The sequence below is a fragment of the Apteryx rowi genome, unplaced genomic scaffold, assembly GCF_003343035.1.
Source record: "Apteryx rowi isolate R43461 unplaced genomic scaffold, aptRow1 scaffold_933, whole genome shotgun sequence".
NCBI classification, from domain to species: domain Eukaryota; kingdom Metazoa; phylum Chordata; class Aves; order Apterygiformes; family Apterygidae; genus Apteryx; species Apteryx rowi.
The window spans coordinates 218,464-241,050 of record NW_020451242.1 but is presented as its reverse complement, the minus strand read 5'-3'; the positions used below and the strand labels follow the sequence as shown (position 1 = coordinate 241,050).

Sequence of the window (22,587 nt, the reverse complement as noted above, 5' to 3'; positions counted from 1 at the left end):
TTGGAAGAGACTCTGGTGCAATGTTCTCTTTAACTCAACTTTAGGTATTGTCCGACAGCAGTTAGATTACCTCTTAGTGTTTTCTTCTACAGGCCAAATCAACCCCTTTCCTTCAGCCTCTCACGTGCTCTAGCCACCTGGCCATCTCAATGGCCTTCCACCAGACTCACTCCAAGTGACATCATGTCTTCATCATACATAGTATGAAAGAGGAATTTGCTCCTATAACATATGAAGTCCATTCTCCTATCTCATTCACATCAAAGATGTTTTTGACCCAGGACAAAGACTAGGTAAAAACTTTAATGAAAATAAATGAAATTAATTTATGAAAATAGAATTCAGCTGCATTTCTCCATAATTTGTTTTAAGAGACTATAAGAACATAGAAATATCTCTAATACATTAGAGCTTTCTATTCTTTGGACCCAGTTCCTCTAGCTCAAGGCTATCTGTTATGTAGAGAACTTAGAAACAGAAGGGGACAGTCTTGGATTTAAAGCATAAGAAGCAAGAAAGGTATTACAGGGCTTTAAATAAATGGAAAGCTACTGCCAGAAACTCTGAAAAGGAAATAGACTCAACCTGGCCAAGGACATTGATATTGTCTGAGTTACTAAGCAACTATATAATAGTTATTCATTTCAAAATTAAGTAAATTTGTAATTTAAGGAATGAATTACAGTCTAGTCTGTATTATTCCAAGGAACCCAAAATTTATAGTGATATGGTACTTCTCACTCTTTTTATGCTTTACAATAGCCTGCCACTAACCTTTTCAAATTTCAGTTCCTAAATTTAAGCTCCTTAATCCGAACTTGATTATACAGATAGAAGTCACCTTCTTTTCTCAGTTTTCCCACTTTTCCGAAAGTCCTGAAGCTGATCTCTAAGACTCCAGTTCAGCTTTATTTACCTGTTTCTCTGCATCTGTCTGTATATGATGGACAGTCATATGAGAATAACCAGTGCCTAATGAAGACACAGCATCTTGTCAATGCTTAAGAAAATCCCTGGTCAGCATAATTGGTAACCATTTCAGATAATGCTCTTGGAACCATGCTAGAATATGTCTTTTTTTCTTTTTTTTTGAATGATGACATATTAAAATCATTTACATTTCCCAGCTTGTTGTATTGAAATAGAAGACAGAATGTGTTCAGACATTTTGAATGCTGTCCTACAGATAATTATAAGAGTTTAGTGACATGAAGAAAGATGCTTTAGAGAAAAACGTGCACCTGATAAGAGGGGAAAGTATTTAAAAAAAGATCAATAGCTCAATACAGTTTTAGATATAACCATCTATTTATGTATTTTTGTGATTTGTATCATATAATAAATCTGTGCTACATATTAAATATTAAGAAATACACCATTAAGTATCTTTTCTTCATCAATTAAAATGAATCTGTTTTTTGATTGAACCAGCAATACAATGGGCAAAATGATAATTGTCAACTAGTAAAAACTGGAGGGGTTTCACAGATATCAATAAATTGAATTACACCAGTCAATACAGCAAGCTCCTCACTTGGCACTTCAGAAATGGTATTTGAGGAAGGAAGGTGAATTAACATTTGCAGTCTATTTGGGGATTTTTTTAATAAGTAAAATTTCTTCTGGGTGTTATTTGAGGGTAAAAAATAACAATAAAACTTACTGAAAGAGCAGTTCTTAAGCACACAGTTGCATCGTGAGTATTTATAGGGCTTCAGGCAGAAGTTCTGAACATCTTGGCTATGCTCTTCTTCTTCCGCAACATAAAATCCATTGTTATGAAGGTGCTGCCATAGCAACAAAGGACAGCAGAAGGCAAAAGGGTTGACAGTCATGTATATAAAGCAGGTTGGCTTTTCAGGCTAATTAAAAGGTTTTGTGTTCCAGGTTGTCTCTTAAATGAGATATGATGCTCAAAAAGCTGTGGCCAAAACCACTCGACAGAAAGGGAAACAAATACAGGAAGGTTCACTTGGTGTTTACCCTTTCTTGAAGACAACCTGTAATTTTCACAGTAAGCAATTGCAATGCCTCTAAAAAATTGGTTGTTTGGTCTTCTTGCTAAGTAGATGATGAGAGAGTCAATTATTTTTATCAGCCAGAGTTTAAATTGGTTCACACTGGGTTTGGTGAGTGATTTGTATCAGTGCACTTCTACCCTCAGAGTCCTTCTAACACACTTGGGAAAATTCATTAAAATTAATTTTAACAAAGTCAGAATGAAAGGGATTTGAGAAGCTCTGCAAGCTACCACTGGTTCCACACATTTTGTCATCTCAAGCAGGTCAGAGCTCTTTCAATTTAAGACTGGCATGTTTTCTGAATATCTGTGTTGTATATGAAGAGAAATTCTAATCTATTTGAGGGACAGGTATGGAGGCAGGTAGAGCCATGTTTCTATATTTGCTCCACTTGTGACCTTGCTTTATGTTTCTGATTCACTTTATAAATCTGCAACTTGAGCCATATTTGCCACAGAAATATTGTGAAAATTAGTATTTTCACTGCTCTTTGGAGATGTTCTATCCTAATTCTTAGTAATTTCTTGATGACAGTGGCCTGGTAGTTGTCATGTGCAGTAGAATCCAGCTTTAAAATGCTTCTTCACATAAATGAGCTCCAAGGAGTCCTTTACTCTTGAAAAATTGCACACAGTCTATGTATGGTAGAGTCAATCCACACCAAGGCCTCTTCCTGATTTAGGGTGAGGACTTTGCTGGAACATATGCCTGGAGACAGGAGCTTAAGAACACTATGAGGCCAACCAGCTAATATGCAGCCTGGGGTACCTGCACCCAGCACCTTGGCTTTACATGTGCATATCTGCAAGTAGAATATTTTGCAGCTGACAGTGTTTATCAGGGATGTTGCCAAGATCATCAAGGTGAACTTCTGTCCCTTACATGCTATTCCCAGCATGCAGCTAACCGGATATATTTTCTCATGGTTTTGGTTTTGTTCCTGTCTTCCTTTAGCAATGTGGATCAATCACTTGCAGAGTGAGAATGAACATGGGATACAGTGAACCCTTGCTTTGGTAAGCTCAGATCAGGTATTTAACTGACATAGCTTACCCACAGAATTAGGGGCCCTAAAGCTTAGGATTCATATCGCATCAGAACCACTGTGTCTAAAAGCTACTTAAGGACTTACTTTGTCTAATTTTGCATGAAATGTTTTTTTTTAAAAAAAACAGCTCAAGTTTTAAAACTCAGTCTAAGAACTCCTGAGTGAAACTTTATGGCCTCCAGTGTTCAGAATTTCACAGGAATGTAATAATGCAGATAAGATGGCCTACTCTCTTCTGACCTTATATGTAAAAAACTACAAAAGTCCACTTGTAGAGGCATCATCTCTATGGCCACTGAAACAAGTACACTGAAATACTAAATTCTACAACCATTTACGTATTGCAACAGGTCAGGTGATGTTTGTGCAAGTGAAAGGGAAAATGCTATCAGGATGCAAAATAACATTGATAAGCTGGAATTTAGTTAGGATGCTTCTTGAACATTTTCTTGGGAATTTTTAAGATTAAAAAGTATCTCAGTTTTGGTTTTAAACAATATTTACATCACTGACAAAGGGGGAGAGGCCAGACAAACAGCTGCATTGTTATCTTAATAATTTTGTGAATATGGGCAAGCAAATAAAGCAATAGAGTTGTGTACCCTATCTATGTGGAATCTACACCAGTAACCAAGATAAAAATACTGCATACAAATGTAAAACCATGTATAAACAATCCTCAAAAGGTGTTTATTAGTGGATTCCAGTATTATAGATGACAGTAGTGAATAAAGTTTGATTGCAGCATCTATGCTACACAGCATTTTCATTAATGGCTTGGGAGCATGTTTATTACATCTGCTGATTACAAAAACCTAAGAAGGATTATTCATTTGAGGGCTGGCTTAGTACTAAAAAAAGAATTGTAAGATTTAACATCTCCACATTCTACACTTAGATGGAAGTCTAAGTACGCAAACACAGGATGAGGCACAAGTCATGCAGCAGTTCTGCAAAAAAACAGTAGGGCTGTAGTGTATCACAGAATGATGCTGTGAAAAAGGGAGACTTCATAGTGGGATGACAGAAGACTTCTGTCAGGGAGCAGTAAGAGTGGCCCATTCCACAGGAGAAGGCAAGCCAGGAGATAATGGTGACAGTGAGTCACACAGAGACAGTGACACCACCACCAAGAGGTGCAAACCCACCATACAAGTGCAAGGCCATGCAAAATCATACCAATACATAGCTCAGATAAGGACCAAAGACATGGGCCTGAGCCTAAAGGCACATTCCAAGCCAAAGGGTTGAAAGTGCATGGGTGAAAGCACCAGACAAGGCTTCTCATACCTCTTTCTCACAATTTAGCTGAGTTCATGGGAATCCGACCCAATGTTACACAGCTGCATCATATCAGAGTTAACTTTGAACATAGGCAGCTTAAACTCCTGGCAGAGAGAGAAAAGGTTACAGAGACTGTTAGCACATTCACGGTCCTTGACAGCTTTAGCTTCAGCACAGTTTTGGCAACCATTCTCTAAAACAGATTTGGATCAACTGTAAAAAGTCCAAGGGAAAGTTTGAACAAATTGAGATTAGTTACCCTAACGAAAAGAATGCTGAGCAGCTATTAATATGTAAAAATGCTGATACAAAGAGTAAGAAAGTAATCTGTTCTCTATGGATATGATGGATAGAAGAAACAATGGTCCTGAAGTGGTCCAAGAAAAATGAAGTTTAGCAACAAGGAAGCCTTTAAGAATAGATTAGGCAAAGATATTTTGAGGAATGACATAGATATCTCCATCCTTGGAGATTTTCAGAACTCAATGGGACAAAGTCCTGAGCCATGTGATCTAACTGAAGCTAACCCTACAGGAAAACTATCTTGAGTTGGGGGTTGGACTAGATAACCTCCAGAGGTCCCTTCCAACCTGAATCTTTCTATGATTTCATGGTTTAGTAGATCCTTCCTTGCAGAAGAGATAGAATAGATATTTCCTGCAGTTCTTCCTACTGCTTTTTTTTTTTTGGCCTCACATGTTAGCAGAAGCCAAAATATGCCTATCTGTGTCATGCTGCAATGGAGGCAAGACACACAGTAACTAGGGAAGAGGGTCCAGTGCTTCTGGAATGATTTGTTTATACTCAAGAGTTAGATACCAGACATGATGAAACAAAAGAGACCAATTTTATGTAAGTAAGTGCCAGAAATTGTTAGGATAAAAGATTAGATTTACATACAAAGTCAAAAACCAATCTGCGTTTATATGTATGTTTGTATTTATGCATTTATACATATTTATATATATACAATGTAAATGCAATTGTGTGGTTTAGATATTTATGCAGTTGTATTTAGGATAAATTTAAAAAGATTGATTAGCACTGATAACATAAGTAAAAATAAACATGCCAAAAAGATAGGTAGACATATTTGATGACACAGCATTATCTCAAAGAGTTTTCAAGATCAGATTTGATGCTTGAATGATAGCATCTCACAATGTATCTTTTCAAATAAAGATCCTTTTAGGGATGATCACCATCTGTAATGACATCTGAAAAATACTGACTGGAAATAAAGTAGCAAGCTAAAGGGGGTTATGGCAAAATAATGCATTTTATCACCTGGAAATCCTGCTAAAGTAGTGCTAAGTGTCAGATCATGATTTCTTTGACATTTGAATTAAATAATTCTTGAAATAATGTTCATATATTTTAGTTCCTAATCCTCATATGCGAAGGAATAAACAACACCATAAAAGAAAAGATGTTCATATTCATCTCACTGTAACAAACCTTTGAGACAATTCACAGGTTAAATAAACATGTATAGCAATTAGCTAACATTTTGGGGCTGGGAGTGGGTAAAGTTTTTTGCCAAAATAAAAGAAAGTGTTTGAATAGGGTATTGATTTAAGTATTAGACTATCTTAAGGAATGCCTAGGGATTTAGAACACATTACTGAAAGCAACCTAATTGCTGGGAACTATCAAAGAAATATACTGGGCATGATATTGAAGCATAATTGAGATTACTATGTGTGTTGCTTAAAAGCATGACACAGCAGCAGTCAAAGCATTGGAATCTTTTTCTATGAAAAACAGAAGTGTAGAAAAGAAGTCAAAGGGGTTATTTTCTTTAATACATAACACATTATGGAATAGAAGGATAAATTAAACAAAATCCCGGTGGCATCTGGCATGCAAGACTTCTATAATTTGGACATGCACATATGAAACATTTTTGGGGCAACACTAGATGTCTGGGAGCAGAAAGGGCCAGATTCCCTAAGGGACAGAGAGCTGAACATAACAAGGCCAGCAGGACAAGGGCCTCACCAGCCAGGGCCTGCTCCCACAGTGCCCAAGCAAGGTCCCCTGGACAGGCCCAGAGATGGTAGCCAGGGTTAATCAAAAGTCCAGGTGACCATGTCACCGAAATCGGGAGAAAAACTCCTTAACACCAATGTAGCATTAAGAAGCAGGCATTTTCTTTATTACGACGTCGGGTACATGGGGGATAGCTCCACCCAACGTGCACACCGTGTGTCACATCATCTAAAGTTTATATTGCTCTATCCTATGCATATGCATTAAATTTCCAGGAATGATTATACATATTCATTCTATTTCCTAGAACTAATTACTACATYTACATAATCATTAYGCATGCRGTCTGAGTCTCTGRGGGTCTTCTGTGGGGGTCTCTGGTGGTCCCTAGTGGTGTCAGAAGAGGTGTCACTCAGCGTCTTGCCATGAACTTTGCTCTACTTTTCCATACATGGTCTTAACTTGGCCTGCTTCCTTGTTTGAGRAAAACTGTTTCAGTCCTAATCTTGGCTCCAGCTGGCTTCTGCTGGTTTATCTGTACTTTCTCAGGATGTATCAGTCCCAGCTGCACTGGTGTCCTTGGGCATGTTTGTCTGAGGCTCCTGCTGTGACTCCTTCTTGTCCGAGCTGGTAACAGTTCCCCCATTCCCTCCCCCTCCCTTTGAGACTCTTTCGTGTCTGGGCCTTTTGGTAACAACCAGACAGGCTTGTGGTGATGAGGCAGGTCTGAAGTCAAGCCAGAAATTAATCCACAGGTCAGGATCAGGTCTATTGGTGGTAAACAGAGTCGGACATGGTCCAGTGATCACCAGGCATGCCAAAGTGATGAGGCTGCTCTGAAGTCAAGGTGGAAAGCCAGGGTCCAGACCAAGGGGGTCCATAGCCAGCTACAGCTGGAAACACAGATACCTACAACACAGCACAGGCAGGGACTGAAAGCCCAGGCCTGAGCTTAAGTGGAGGCCCTGAGCAGAAGGTTTTGGTGCAGGCCCCAGATGAGGCTGGTCAGGGCCATTATGGCTGGTCAGTTAGTGCACTCAGGGCCCTGACACTAAACTGGTAGTGAAATGGTTATGATCTGTTGGATTTTTGAAACTGATAAAATACAGACAAGATTTTCATCTGGAATTTTTGTATTCAATCATCTCTTTTTTTTTTTAACTCTCTCATGCTCATTTAGACCTGGTCTAGTGTCTACTTTGAGCAAGAGGTTGGGCTAGACAGTCTCCAGTATTTTTCTGTGGTTGTATGATTACATTATGTGTTTTCTTGGCACCTCTGTACCACTATCAGGAACACTTGTCAAGCTTTTAAAAGTAGGAGCTAATGTTAGGATTTTCAATCTGTATTTAAGCATGTAAGTGCTTAAGCAATTCTTCTAGAATAATGCTGAAAATTTATCAGTCCTTGTTCAGGCTTCTATTTTTGCCTTGCATAAAGAGGTCGTGATTCTGACAAGCAGAATCCTCAACAATTCATTTGGAGTCCATGAAAACTGTCAGTTGAAAATATTGAAGAATTAACTACCAGGAAGACTGATGGAAGATGGAATGTCTGTCATATGAGGAGAGAAGGACATAGCTCAGCTTGTTCAGCCCAGCAAAATGGAATTTTGGAGGTGACACAAAAAAGTTTTTATTAAGATAGTCAGTGCTAATATCAAGGAATTAGAAGCATTACTGAAGTTAAAAGGTAATTCTAGCATGAGATCACACTGATTATAAATGTGGACTGGGAATTAGGAGACAGGGAACAAAAAGTTATTTGAGATGTCACTTAAGTTCAGAGAAGGCATTGTCTTAAGATATCGAGGTGATGAGGGAGTGTAAAAATTAAAACAGACAATATGAGTCCTTGCATGTTGACTTTTTTATCAGATAGGTATTAATCATTATATGTCTGGGGGGAAGGGGAAATCGGGAAAGGTGAAAGAAGAAATACTCATTCTTTACTGATCCTTCACATTCACACTGTGTCTATATTGAATTAATCTCATGCTTCAGGTGTTCCCATGTCTCCATGCTGGAGCTATTAAAGATTCTTTTTTCTTCTCTTATGGTAAATGGGAAGATTTTATTTCTCCAAGGAATTTTTTGCCTTCCTCTGAAATATCAGACTGGTCATGGACAGAGACAATATATTGGGTAGCATGTGCTCCAGGTGGTAATAAAAATGCCTTGGGAAGCTGTATAACACATCTAGCTCATGTCCTAAATATTTAACTGATTGCAATAGGTGACGTCAGGGAAGTATTTTAACTGATTTCAGACTCTCAGGATCTGACAGACTTTGAATGTGGCACAGCTCACTTCACAGAATCAGCTGAATATTTTTACCTAACAAATTCTGTGCTTATCGCACAGCTTTGAGCAATTACAGATGTCCTTGATCTATCCTAAATCCTTCTTGGGGCATAATGCAATGTGCTGCTTTTGGTGGTGCATGAAGTAGCTCTTTGGTGTACCCTTCTGTGTGATTGTTGCATTGTAAATGCTTCTGACTCCTGTGGAAGATTGCGTTCAGTGGCTCAGAATTGGTCTTTTTCAATTCCAGGTTCAATCAGTTCTTTCAGTTCTTTCTTTCTCTCATTTATAATGACATTTCTATGCATATTCTTGTCCTAAGAGAGAGAAGAGGAAATCAGTGTAGTAGAAAAGAATGCTAACCTCATGAAATAGCTTTTCAGTCTCCCATACTCTAAATTTGTATCTCCTTGTTCAGTACCAAGAAGGGCACCAATTGTGTTAACAGTTATGTCCGTATGCTTTTCATTTGTCTGCCATAGAGGGATAACTTAAAACTCTCTTAAGACATGTCTACGGGGAGAAGTTTTTAAATTAAAGTTTTAGTTTAAACTGAATTAGTAAAACTGTGAAAACTTTGTGGACATTTTTAATCCAGTTTAAAGTGCCTTAAAAAAATCACAACTTAAGTCGATACCATGATCTTCTGTAAATTGGGTCTTATTCTTCCAAACTGCTGTTAATTAGACACTGATTTAATCTCTAAGTGGTTCACAGTTTGATATGGAGGTGGCAAAGGAAAAGAACCTGGCAATCTTAGAATTTATTTTCCATGTTATCTGGTGCTACAGTAAGAACTATTTTGCATTATGAGATACAACATTCAATATGCTGTCAGATTTTAAATCTAACCCAGCCTACCTACATATGCTGACCAAGCTTTAAAAGGTGATTTTCATATTTATATCTACCTTGAAAACCTGTTGTGAGGATTAATTTGCTATTATTAACACAGATCTGAAGGGTCAGAGAAGGAAAAACATGCTAAATTACATTATAATTAGTCAAACTCATTCTATCACTGCTGACAAATCTGGCAGTATTTTACTATCTATTCATTTTCCACTGCCATTCTTTTCATTATTGTCACTTATATCATGCTAATTCTGGATATTTTATCTCTCTCAGGAGTTTTTAACACATACATCTCTTCAACAAAGAGTACATCCACCAGTGGTATTCTAGCAGCATAATAAATATCAGTCTCATGTAAGTCATAAACGACATCTGCTGAACGTCAGCATAAATTACATACATACATTTGCATGCCAAAAGGCAGAGTGAAGCTAGTCCTCTGTATCTCCGTTAATACATTAGCATTTTCAAACAATGTAGATCTCCTTCAGTTGAAATTTTATAACATACTGAGAGCATAAAAGTGTAAGGATGGCATTAGGAAACTGAAAGCCCATCTGCAGTTGAATCTGTTGAGAGATGTGAAGGGCAACAAGAAAGACTTCTACAAGTACATAAGCAGCTACAAAAGGAAGACTAGGGAAAATGTGGGCCTGCTGCTAAATGGGGCAGGGCCCTAGTGACAAAGGACACAGAAAAGACAGAGATACTGAATGCCTTTTTTTGCCTCAGTCTTTACTGGTAAGACCAACCTTCAAGAATCCCAGGCCCTTGAGACCAGAGGGAAAATCTGCAGAAAGGAAGACTTACCCTTTGTAGAGGAGGATGAGGTTAGGAAACTCTTGAACAAATTGCATGTACACAGGTCTATATGGCCTGGTGGGATGTACCCACAAGTGCTGAGGGAGCTGGTCAATGTTGTTGTGAAGCCACTCTTGATTATCATGACTGGGGGAGGGCCTGAGGACTGGAAGAAAGCAAATGTCACTCCTATCTTCAAGAAGTGTGAAAAGGGAGATCTGGGGAGCTACAGGCTGGTCAGCCTCACTTCAGTCCCTGGGAAAGTGATGGAGCAACTAATTATGGAAACCATTTCCAAACATATTAAGGACAAGAAGCTGACTGGGTGTAGTCACCATGGATTTACAAAGTGGGGGGATCATGCCTGTCCAACTTGATAGCCTTCTATGATGAGATGTCTGGCTTGGTGGATGAGGACAGAGCAGAGGATGTGGTTTATCTTGACTTTAGTAAGGCTTTTGAGACTGTCTCCCATAACATCCTACTAGACAAGCTAATGAAATATGGGTTAGATAAATGAACGGTCAGGTGGAYTGAAAACTAGCTGAATTGCCAGGATCAGTGGGTTATGTTCAACATTACAAAGTCCAGTTGGTGGCCAGTCACTACCGATGTACCTCAGGGGTTGATATTGGGGCCACCACTGCTTAATATCTTCATTAATGACCTGCATGATGGGGCCAAATGCACCCTCAGCAAGTTTGCTGATGAAACAAAACTGGGAGGAGTGGCTGATGCACCAGAGGGTTGCACTGCCTTTCAGAGGGACCTTGGCTGGAGAAAAGGTCAGAGAGGAATCTCAGGAAGTTCAACAAAGGCAAACGCTCAGCCCTGCACGTGAGCAGGAATAACCCTGCGTACCCGTACATGCTGGGGGCCAACCACCTCAAGAGAGGCTTTGCAGAAAAGGACCTGGGGGTCCTGGTGGACAACAAGTTGACTATGAGCCAGCAATGTGCCCTTGTGGCAAAGAAGGCCAACAGCATCCTGGGGTGCATTAGGAAGAGTGTTGTGAGCAGATGGTGGGAGGTGATCCTTCTCCTCTACTCAGCACTGGTGAGATCACATCTGGAGTACTGTACCCAGTTCTGGGCTTCTCAGTAGAAGAAAGAAATGGACATGCTGGAGCAAATCCAGCAAAGGGCCACAAAAATGACTAAGGAATTGGAGCACCAGTCTTACAAGGAGAGGTTAAGACAGCTGGGATTGTTTAGACTTGAGAAGAGAAGGCTTGGGAGAATCTCATCAACGTGTAAATATCTGATGGAACAGTGTAAAGCATATAGAGCCAACCTTTTTTCGGTGTCCAGTTACAGGATGAGAGGCAATGGGCACAAACTGAAATACAGTACATTCTATCCGAGCATTAAAAAAAAAGCTTTTTCACTGTATGGATGATCAAACACTGATCAGATTGCCCAGAGAGGTTGTGGAGTCTGCATCCTTGGAGATAATGAAAACCTGACTGGACAAGGCCTGGAGCAACCTACTGTAGTTGACCCTGCTCTGAGGAGGATTGTTGGGCTCCGGAGGTCCCTTCCACTCCACTCCACCCTCCCTCCACTGTTCTGTGATTCTGTAAAAGAAAAGATCAGATTTTTTTCTTACTTTCTGTGCTTGCTTACTCTTTTGAAATGCACCCAGTACTCCTGGTTTGAGAGTGGAGGGAACCGGATTCTGCTTCTGGTTCCACAATAAAGGAAGATGTGATCCTAGTATGTTATTTCACCTTGTTATGTCTGCATTCCCTTTCCAGCTTTTGTGGGTTTGTTACGCTCAACTTTGTGTGTCCACTAATTATACTTGGGAATCTTTATGCAATAAAAATAGGAATGGTTGATAGCCTTAGTATTTCAGAAATGTTAGCTCCACATTTTTAAAATGTGGTTCCAAGCAAAAAGAAAGTTTTTCATATTAGCTCCATATTATCCACACTAAAATCCCCTAAAAGGAGAACTTATCAGACCTCCAAAAGGGTTGCATTCTTAAGAGCTCCTATTTTTTCCTGTTTGTACTTCATTAGCTGGTCATGAATAGAGGAGGGGAGGTAAAAGGGAGTTAGGCTGATTAACCTTTCTCCAAAGGAAATATGAGTACTAAGCTTTTATAGAACATTCACAATTTTTAAATGAAATAGCCACAGCATCAAGTTGTTCAGACAGTTACACACGCTTGACAAAAAGATGCAAATTTTAATCTCATTTAAGTATCAGYTGTGCTTTGGGTAGTCTGCTACTGTTTCTATTTGTGATCACATATTTATACTGAATATATGGTAACAACATGGAACTTTGTGGTACTATGTACATGAGAACATTTGCTGAAGAAATATAAGCAACAAGCACTAAAGTCTTATCTGCCTAAGCGCAGACCTGAACTGATAAAAATTAAGTGACAGAATAAAATTCTAGTAAACCCCACACTGTGAAGTAAGTGAAGGCATGTGTGAAAGCAAAAAAATCCAAACCTAGTCTACAGAATTATAGTTGAAGAAAAGGCTCCCAGGGTCTTAAATGAGAAAATTTCTCTTTGGTATAAATCAGTACAGTATGGTATGTACAGTACAGTAATTAGTGCATCAGAATCTGGAAGATGCTTACTTCCTGTTCGTATTTGGATGACTGCATAGCTGTATATTTAAATCCACTTTTTTCCATGTAATGCTAATATGCACCTGCAGTTATATAAATGATTGTCAATATATAATATTTCATCATTGAAATTCATGTAATTCCAGGCCATGTCTGTATTGGAAAGAGTCAATTTACATTTGAAAGGCTATATGTATGCACAAACAGTTAAAGTTTTGCAAATTCCAAAGATTAAAAGAGATCCTCAGACTCAAAAGCAAGTGATAATCTTAACCGGCAGTACAATTCCCATCCATTAGTTACTGCTTTTGTGATAACAAATTTGCTGAATTACTTCAGCTGTCAGACTGATCTGTATGTGAAATTTAATGTTAAGTGTCTGTGCAACATGCAAGTGCTTCATTAATAAAATCAGGAAAGATATATGACTAAACCACCGTCTCCCTTCTTCGGTAATCTTAAGTTCTTAGGTGCAGTTTTGGCTCCTTTAACAACAACAACAAAAAACCTTCTGCACCTGCGCTATAGGCCTGGGGATAGATCCCATCAAGCTGTTTTCTGGTAGGACTATATTACACATGAACAACAATCAATTTTATAAAAGTGTTTGCAGCAAATCAGAAACACAGTCACTGATCTGCAAAGATCTCCTGCTTCTGCTATTAGAAGCTTTCTTCACAAGAACCAAAACATCAAGTTTACATTAGCTTCAAATATAAACTTTTAACACCCAAGTTTTGATACAGATTTTGTCACTGTGAGACTGAAGAATGTACTACTTTTCACAGCTCTCAGTTCATTCTCCAAAGAGTAGCATTGGACTGAAACATGCTAGAATTTCTTTTTTCAATTTTTTATTGTACAACTTGCTTACAGAAAATTAATAGAAGTGTCTACATTAAATATTATTATTACACAAAATATTGTTTAGGAGCCAATCCCTGAATATGCTCACTTTCAATATCCTCAGCTAGCAGCTCACAGAACAAAGCAAAAATGTCTTCTTGGCTGCAATTCATTAAGACATGAGAACTGCAGCCCCCTTGATGGGCTCCATTTCAGTAGAATTTTGCAAGACAAAAGCAGTCTTTTTTTACTGCAATAAAAAAGCAGTTTACAAATGAAAAATAAGCAGGAATAGTAATACATTTCTCCCCCAAACAGATCAATCCACAGTCCTGGAGCACACTTTTCAGAAAACAAAAAACTATGTTTTTCTGCTCTGGAAATGCACTTTGTGGAAAATGCCATATAATTGCCTGCAGGTATCACAGGAAGTTTCAACTGCAATCTTTGAGCACAAGTCTTCAGAAAGAATCAGTAGCTTCAGAAGCAGAACTATCAGTGAATATCAAGTTCCTTTCCAGTCTATCACTGCCATATCTTTTAGTACAGTTGTTTTGAAGGCTTGTTTTCCCCCTCCCTCCAAACAATGCTTTTATAAAGAGAGGTAAGCATCAATTTATGGAATTGACATTTTGAGAGCTATTGAAGGCCAACTTAAGGAGGAGGATCTTCACCTCGAATAGCTTTGTACTTTGCCATGTCTTCGGGGAACACCTTGGTTAGCTCTTGAATTAACAGACTTTTAAATTTCTGAAAAGAGAAGAAAACGCAAAAAGTTCACCTGCACCATTTATTTCGAGGCCATCAAGCCGATGAATACAAATGTCTGTATAGAACAAAGTCTGGTTATACATTTCAATGACCAGAAAGAACTGTATTAAAACAAACAAACAAACAAACAGGGAAATTACAAAATTCACAGAAAATGCCCAAGTAAAATCTGCTAGGAAAGCATCAGGCAGAAGAAAATATTTTTAATTTCCCATAAACTAATTAACATTTGCACCTATCCAAGAAATACAAAGTAGTTAGTATCTGTCTGGTTCTTAAAGGCTCTAAACAGTTTCTTCCAGAAATTATAATTTAAAGATTAGCACAACTTGCACTGGAAGTATGTTATACTCATGAACTTAAGCTTCAAAATATTTTATTCATATTACTTTTATTACCACCTTCCTTTCCAATGCTTTTCACCTCTTTCCATGAAACTTCTGAGGCAATTTAAGCCAAAACCCTTCATTACAGCAATTACTTTCTCATCAGGGGATGGGAAGAAAAACAAAACAAGAACAAACAAGTGAAAAACATACAGGACTACTTCAATACCTTATTTCCCTTTCAAGTGAAAGGGGATGCAGGAAGCGTAAGATAATTAACCAGTAACATTGAAATGCTAGGAAAGTATGTAGTGCTCCTCCCCCCCCCGCCAGCAGCTCCCACTACCAGCCCAAGATCACTCAGAATGAACAGGAAATCAGAGCAGAATGAGAGCCACTCATCTTGTTTCGACTAAGGTTTCCAGTGACTAACCACAAACATTTCACTGTTTAAAACATACTATGCTCAAATTATACCTTCTTAATAATAAATAAGACTTTTTTTAGATGACCTTGTTAATGCAAAGCTGATAAAGGACAGGTGCACTTGATTTGATATGGAATCCCCTCCACCTCCCATAAGATATATAATTCTTCCTACAACTTTTACAAGCATGGAGCATTACACCAAAAGAAAGAGAAGCTTATGACATATGGAGATATGCCTATGTTCTGCAGCACAAGTTGCCATACTCTATATGAGTTTAAAAGTTCAGCCAAAAAATGTTCTGAAGCACAAACAATTCTTGAGTTTTACTGAACTTTGTTTACTGTTTGTATTTTTTAGCACTAAATTTCAATGGTTGAACAGTGTAACAGAATGCTCAGGTTATTACCAGATGAAACTACAAGTTCAGAAAACCTAACTGCTGGCATACATTTTAAGCCATTTCATAAAGATTAGCTTGTGCTTACAAACCATTTGCCGTAGTAGTACTCCAAGACCCATTCCATTCTATAACACAATACACACACTTTGTCAAAAAAAAAAAAATCATGCAGATAGCTGCTTCTCCAATTGCAGGGCAAATTAGAAATCTCCTTTTTACAATAGGCTGCATCATCATCAGTTAAAATGCAGAAATACAGAGCAATCCCTAATGCAAGCCACCTAATAAGGAAAATTTAATAACTGCACAAGTGAAAAATATACAAATTTACAGATAAGTGAGAACTTATCAAAAAAAGGTTTTGTATACATTTGCACTTTCATTATTTCTAGTTTACCTTCATTGTGTCAATTTTTCCTTTTACTTGCTCATTCTTAGCCAAAGCTCGCTCCAGACACTCTTTAGTGTAAAGCTGAGGATTACGGCCTTGATCTATATATCTGAAAATACAAGAGATACCACCTAAATGATCATATTCCAAACACGATTTTCACCAAGAAACAGAATTATTCACGCTGCTTTCTTTTTTGTTACTGAAAAGTGCATTTTAAAACACAGTTCAGGTCAGCCATTTTCAAAAGACAACTGAAGGAAAAAAAGCTTGGGGCCTGTGAACAGCTGGCTCAATCTTTATTTCCAGAAAAGTTGGAGCTTTGAGGAAGGTATTAAAAGCAAACAAAAATACAGCTACCCAATTCCTCACAGACAATAAGTTAATACCTTCCACATGAAAGAGAAAGGTGCTTCCTTTCCAAGCAAAGGAAAGGAAACTGACCCTAAAGTTGTTCATCACATACTAACTAGCTATGGGCATCTAGGAATAAGGCACCTAGCAATTCAAGGATGAGGAGGAAGCATCTGTACAAGTGTTAACAGAAATTAACACACTTGAATCAGCAAACATATAAGCACATTTTTGCTTTGCAATATGAACAAAATGTAATTGGCAAAGAGATATTTTGTTATTGCATAAGTAAAATGGAAGGCATAAAACTATTAACATAAAATACTAGAATAAAAAGTGAAAAGCCTTCCTGAGGTAGCCCTATAGTCAGTAACACACCAGAATGTAGCAAACCAACAGCATCTGGACCAAAAGATGAAGGATTAGTATGCTAGCTTTTACAGTGTAGCTCTCAAGTTATCTTCTATAGCTCTTCTTCCACATTCATGACAATTTTTACTGTCTTAATTCTGTGCCAGCAAGAAGATGGTTGCTAGTGAAATTAAAACATTGGCCTAAATTTAAAAACATTAGCCTAATTTATTTTCACCTACAAGTTTACATCTTGATTTGAATGTAGTGTAAAAGTATCTTTCCAAAATGAAAGTTTATTTAGCAAGTCACTAGATGTAGGCAGTAAGACAGATTCTGCCTAATTATGCAATACCATGCAATGTAGATAGGGGGGAAAAAAAAAAAAAAAAAAAAAGAGGGACCTGAAACAAAGCAGATGTACAATTTGCCATTCCTCATATCCTTCTGTCTTCACATTCTAGCAAGATATTCTGGAATTTTAAGAAATGCCCAATTCTCAGTGGGGGGATCCAACACCACAAAGACAGGCTACCTCAAACCACACAGCCTACAACACCTTCTCTTCCTGGAACGATTATTACTCACTCAAAAACTTCCAAGGGCACGCTGATGTCGTGAAGCTGCTGCCGACACTTGTCGATATCCTGCAAGCCCGTCACCATAAAGTTCCTGGAAGAGAAAACAGGGCGCGCGTTTCGCTAACCCTATAACCGCCAGTGACAGGAGCCGCTCGCGACACGAAGCGCCAGTCAGCGCCCCCCCCCCCCTTCGGCACCTTTCGACACGACGGAGGGGCCAGCAGCGGCGCCAGGCCAGGGCACCTCCCGCCAGGGCCCCGGAGCAGGATCCGGCCCGCAGCCGGGGCTCCCCACGGCGCAGCCAAGCCCTGCCCGGAGAAGAGGGAGCRACGAGCCGCTTGCCCTAGGCCGGAGAGCGCCTCACAGTTTTTGGTTGAGGCCAGCCTGGCTGCTGGGCTGGAAGTCGCTGACGATGATGCCGAGCTGGCGGATGTTCTCCACGAACTTCTCCAGGTGCTCCTCCAGCGAGTCGAACTTCTCCGCCATCGCCATGCTCCTCACCGCCCACTTCCGGGCGCCTCCCGGTGGTTTCCGGGTTGTCGCCCGCCACTTCCCCCCCGCCGGGCGGGCGGGGAGAGGGGTTGGCTGCGTGTGCCTGTCACACCAAGTCGTGACTTTATCTGTGCGGCTCCTTGGTTTTTATACCTTGGGTTTGAAAGCCTCGTCTCCTTACAGATCGCTCCATGATTTTTAATTCCTCCGGCGATGTTTATCCACTTGGTGCCTCTCAAGATACAGTCCGGTCCTGCTCCCAGCTTTGGCACCCCGGACCCTGATGGGCCAAGACATGGCAGGAGGTGGGGGCAGGAGATGGTCCCGTACTGTGTCCAGCACAAACGTGCTCCACAGAAACTGCCTGTGTGGGCTATACAAAATCACAGGACAATTAGAACAAAATTAAGATCTAAGGAATGCCCAGCAGCAAGGACCACCAGTTGTTCCGTGCCTTGAAACTGCAGTCTCTGCAGGTATCCTCAAGAAAGCACCATGTACATGCTTATTTCATGGGATTTGGCCTGTAGCCAAGATGTATGAGACTTTAATTCTTAATTCTTTAATTAAATATGGTGCCATTAGAGCGAATACTTCATGTATACTCATGTGAATGCTTTGTAATTGAGTATGCAGTATTAATCATAACTACAGGTTTTATACACATAATGTCTTGGACACCCAGTTGTATTTCTCAAGAAGTTTCTSCTGTTTTATTAAAAGGACTTTAATAAAATGCCCCAACCACCTGCATACAATTCCTGTCTACCTTGAGCTATGTCCTTTTTTAATGTAGTACTTTTGCTCCCAGAGAGTTCAGCAGTTGCTTATGTCATTTCGTCAAAGTATCATACAAGCCTCAAAATGTTCCTGAGGCTGGCATTCAAACACAATTTGTCATTTATGATGACTTATTTTAATTATGTTTCTCACTTTATGACACTGAAGGATGCTCAATTCACCAGTTTCACAACTGACAGAAAATGAATTGTAAACAAAAGTAAGATCTATAAACCCTAATTCACACAGGTCAGTATTGGCTTTTGGGCATTCTAGATTTATCAAATATATGAATGCAAATACTGAGAAATATTTTTACCCTGAAGGCAAATCAATACTAAATTATAATTAGCATCTTTTACAAGCCCCAGGTAATTGGAGTTTGACAATATGGATCATTCAGTAGCCCTCGGCACTGCTTTCCTTTGTTTTTTTATTTCTTTTTACCATATAGCATCTCTAGAAATTTTTCGGTAGAACCCAGTTGAGTAGGAAGCATTCAAAGCAACTAATAGCATCCCTGAAAAAATTGTCAGCACTTCTTTTGAAATGGTGAGATTTGAAAACTCACTGCTAATGCTGTGGCCCACCAGACATGGGCTGCTCCATCTAGATCTTGAACTGTCTTTCTGCGTGACTTCTCAAAGACATGATCTTTCCTGACAGTCCACTCTTACAAAACTGTTCTAATCCACTCTCATTTTGTTTTTTCCATTATCATTTTCTCTGTGCTCAACAAATAACAGCATGTTGCTGATATTTTTAACCATCGCTTTGAACCTCTCTTGAGTTTCCCCTTTGTGTTACACTATGTTACACGTTATGCATGTCAAGTCTATGTTATAACTGTTACATACAAGTTCTTCATTTTCAGATGCCTTCATAGCTTACATCTGACTCCAATTCGCTTACCACCCTGATGCTGTAAAAAAGGTTAAATTCTAGTCCTGATCCATTTGCAGTTTAGAGCTCACTGCCTACTTGAAAGATTTTCAGAGATAGCTTCATGGTTTTTCCCATACTGCCATTAATAATCATAAATGTTTAAAAGTGGGGTTGTCTGTAATTATCCTATCTAATCAGTGCATTCCATCAAATTGCTCATTAAAATTACTTTCCTTGATACTCACCATAAACTTCACAGCTGCAAGCTGCTGTCTACTGGTACAGTCTCTGTGTTAGGGATCATCTTTGTAAAGTTCTTAGCACAGTAGGACCTAACACGTGTAAAGGCCATACATGCTATTGTGATACAAGTACAGATCTAAAAAGCAGGTATTTTTCTGCCTGTCTCACTCCCAGTGTCTGATCACTAGATGTGCTCTGATGATGCCTGATTCTACACATAAAGGAAGCCCTCAGACTTTCCTTTTATCTGACAGTGAAAATGCTCATCTGGAATGCAGGCTACCTGAATTTAAATCTCTCTTTTACCTACAAGAATCAGAGCCTACAGAAAGCCTTGATCTCAGAGACTAGAACATATTTTGCAGTGGGGTCCTTTCAGTTCCTTCTTCTCATTGTGGCTGTTCCACTTTGAGTGGAAATTAAGTATTCCTTGGGCAATAGAAGGAAAGGATTGGCATACCACGCACAAAGAAATGGAGGAACCAGGGACTGATTATCTGATAAGTACTCATTATCTTCTCAACCTCTCTTATATCTGCTGATGATGAGTGCTTTTCTAAACTCTGTAAAAATAGAAGAGTTAATATACACAGAAGAACTTTACTTAATAATAAAAAACACAATGGGATCATCTGGGAGATGACAAAATATTAGTCTGTATTAAATAATCCAGATATAATTTTCCCTGTGGGAAGAGTATCTGACAGGTTTAAGTTCTTGTGGCACATCACAATAAATGTGTGTTTTATAAATGTGTGTTTTATAAACAGTTTCTTTCCAGTGTATCTGTTTTCAGTTGAATCTGAGATCAGTCCAGTAATTTCAATTAAAACTAAAGGTCAGCCCTTCGTGTCTTCCAAAGTACTACTGATTGAAAAGGAATTAGCTGTCAGTTTACAGCAGATAAGAATCTGACCCTTTGATTCACAATGAATTATTTGAATATTTGAAGTAAGAATTAAACCAACCAGATACGATATTTGGTCAACAAATTTAATGTAGTTTATGTATTCATAGTCACAACTTGCAACCATTTCTGTTCCACAATGAGAACCATCAAAATCATCTATCAGCTATCTGCTCAATGCTCCACAGTGGTAAAAAATCATATGGAAAGTTAGGAATTGTTATGAAAGGATTTTGAGAATGAAACAGAGAATGTTGTTGTGCTATTGCATAAATCCACAGTTCACCCTGACCTTGAATACTGTGTGCAGTCCTGGTTCCCTCAAGACCAGAGCAGACTGGGAAAAGGTTCAGGGAGGGGATGCCAACATGACATTTTTTCTGTACTAGGGAAGCCTGAGCAGACTGGGTCTTTTCAGATTGGGAGAGAGCCCACTGAATGGGGCGATGACAGATGTTCTGCTTTATCTACAAAGCCATGAGTGGTCTGGTGTGGCTGGACTGTCTTCCAACACAAGAACTAGTGGCCATCAAATGAAGCCAATAGGAGACAGGTTCAAAACCCACAGAAACAGGTGATTTTTGTCATGCAAGGCTTAATATGCTTGTAGAATTCCTTGCCAAAAGATGTTGTGGACACTAAGAGTTTAATTGGATTGAAGGGGAGACTGGACAAATGCTTGGTAGAGGGAGTAACAGAGAGGTAGATAAGCCACACCTAGTTCAGGAAATCCCCTGAACTGAAAGTAGTCCAAGTCCAGGATTAGTCTAATACATGTTCTCGCTCTTAAGTGTTTGCTTCTGGTTGCTGTTGAACACAAGATGCTGGGCCAGATGGAGCATTGATTCAAATCTGCATGGTTGCTGTTGTGAGGTTGTGGCTGCTTGAGCTGTCAAAGAAGGACCTGTTCTGTGTAGGCTGTAGACAGATTGCATGGTGGTTTCTTACCACATAGAGCATAAAGAAAGGTTGATTTGAGACTGTTTATATGGGCCTTAAGGTCTGAACAAAACTCGATTTACTATTTTCTTATTTGGCGATATATGTCAGGTAAACCACCTTTCTGGTGTTATATGGCACAATGCAGTATTTAATTACTGAAAGCAGTCATAGTCATTTTTTCTTCTCAGAGCTATAAATAACTACAGATTATTCATCTTTTTGTCCATTTCCTGCATTGTCATTCTCCTCACAGCTTCCATTTTCTGTCACTGGCCAATAGCATGGAAAAAACAAACGAAGAAAATAAAACCCATTGAATTCCAATGATGTACATTTTCTCTCCTTATTTCTTGCTCACTTCCTCTCATTCACTTTTTTCCTTTTTTTTCCTGCATGATTGTTTCTAAAGTACGGACCACTTCTTCCTCATTCTGTCTCTCTGACAACCCAGAAATGTAGTTAAAATTTCAGGTCATTAACAGAGAATGTCACCTACCTAAGAATTCAATTTTATAAGCCAACTATTCTTCATTGTTTTAAATACAACAGGCGATAAGCAAAAGAGAAGCAGGGAAGATAAGTGTGAGTAGCACAGAGAGTAACTATTTATCTGTTCTTGATAAATCAGGTTGATAAGACTTATATATAGGAATTTTTGGACTTACTCAGAAGCATGCTGCAATGTATTTTTATATTAAATGGAATAAAAGTGAGGTGATAAAATAAAATAAATTTCAAAGATATACATTCCCATTATTCAGCTGAATAAAAGGTGTAATTATAGTTCTCATACACATTGTGTATTTAACAGCTTGCTCATTAATGATTTGAAATAACCTACTTCTTAGCACAGGTTGTGGGTGGTGCATTTGTGCAGTATGGCTGGATTTCAGCCTTACTGAAATCATCTAAATATATTTATCTAAGCAGCCACAGGATCAGGATTTTGTTTGTGTAATTTTTGCTCTTCCAAGTCCAGTAGATCCTCAGATG

The 22,587-nt window shown here is 38.9% G+C and overlaps 1 protein-coding gene across 1 annotated transcript; it reads right to left on the bottom strand.

Moving 5' to 3' along the window:
* Positions 1-13,727: 13,727 nt before the first annotated feature.
* On the bottom strand, positions 13,728-17,874 carry MED10 (mediator complex subunit 10). Its single transcript, XM_026091963.1, has 4 exons — positions 17,710-17,874; positions 17,353-17,436; positions 16,066-16,168; positions 13,728-14,491 (listed from the first exon to the last, which is right to left on the bottom strand). The coding sequence occupies exons 1-4, from the start codon at positions 17,835-17,837 to the stop codon at positions 14,396-14,398; spliced, it is 411 nt and encodes a 136-aa protein (XP_025947748.1). The 5' UTR covers positions 17,838-17,874; the 3' UTR covers positions 13,728-14,395.
* Between the last annotated feature and the right edge of the window lie 4,713 nt (positions 17,875-22,587).

Bases quoted from the DNA above. Each gene is read 5' to 3' on its own strand.
- MED10 (XM_026091963.1), bottom strand. From the start codon at position 17,837: ATGGCGATGGCGGAGAAGTTCGACTCGCTGGAGGAGCACCTGGAGAAG. The intron at 17,437-17,709 runs GTGAGGCGCTCT...TTTCTCTTCCAG, and splicing joins GCTGGCCTCAACCAAAAACT to GAACTTTATGGTGACGGGCT. The intron at 14,492-16,065 runs GTAAACTAGAAA...TTCTCTTTTCAG, and splicing joins GAAAAATTGACACAATGAAG to AAATTTAAAAGTCTGTTAAT.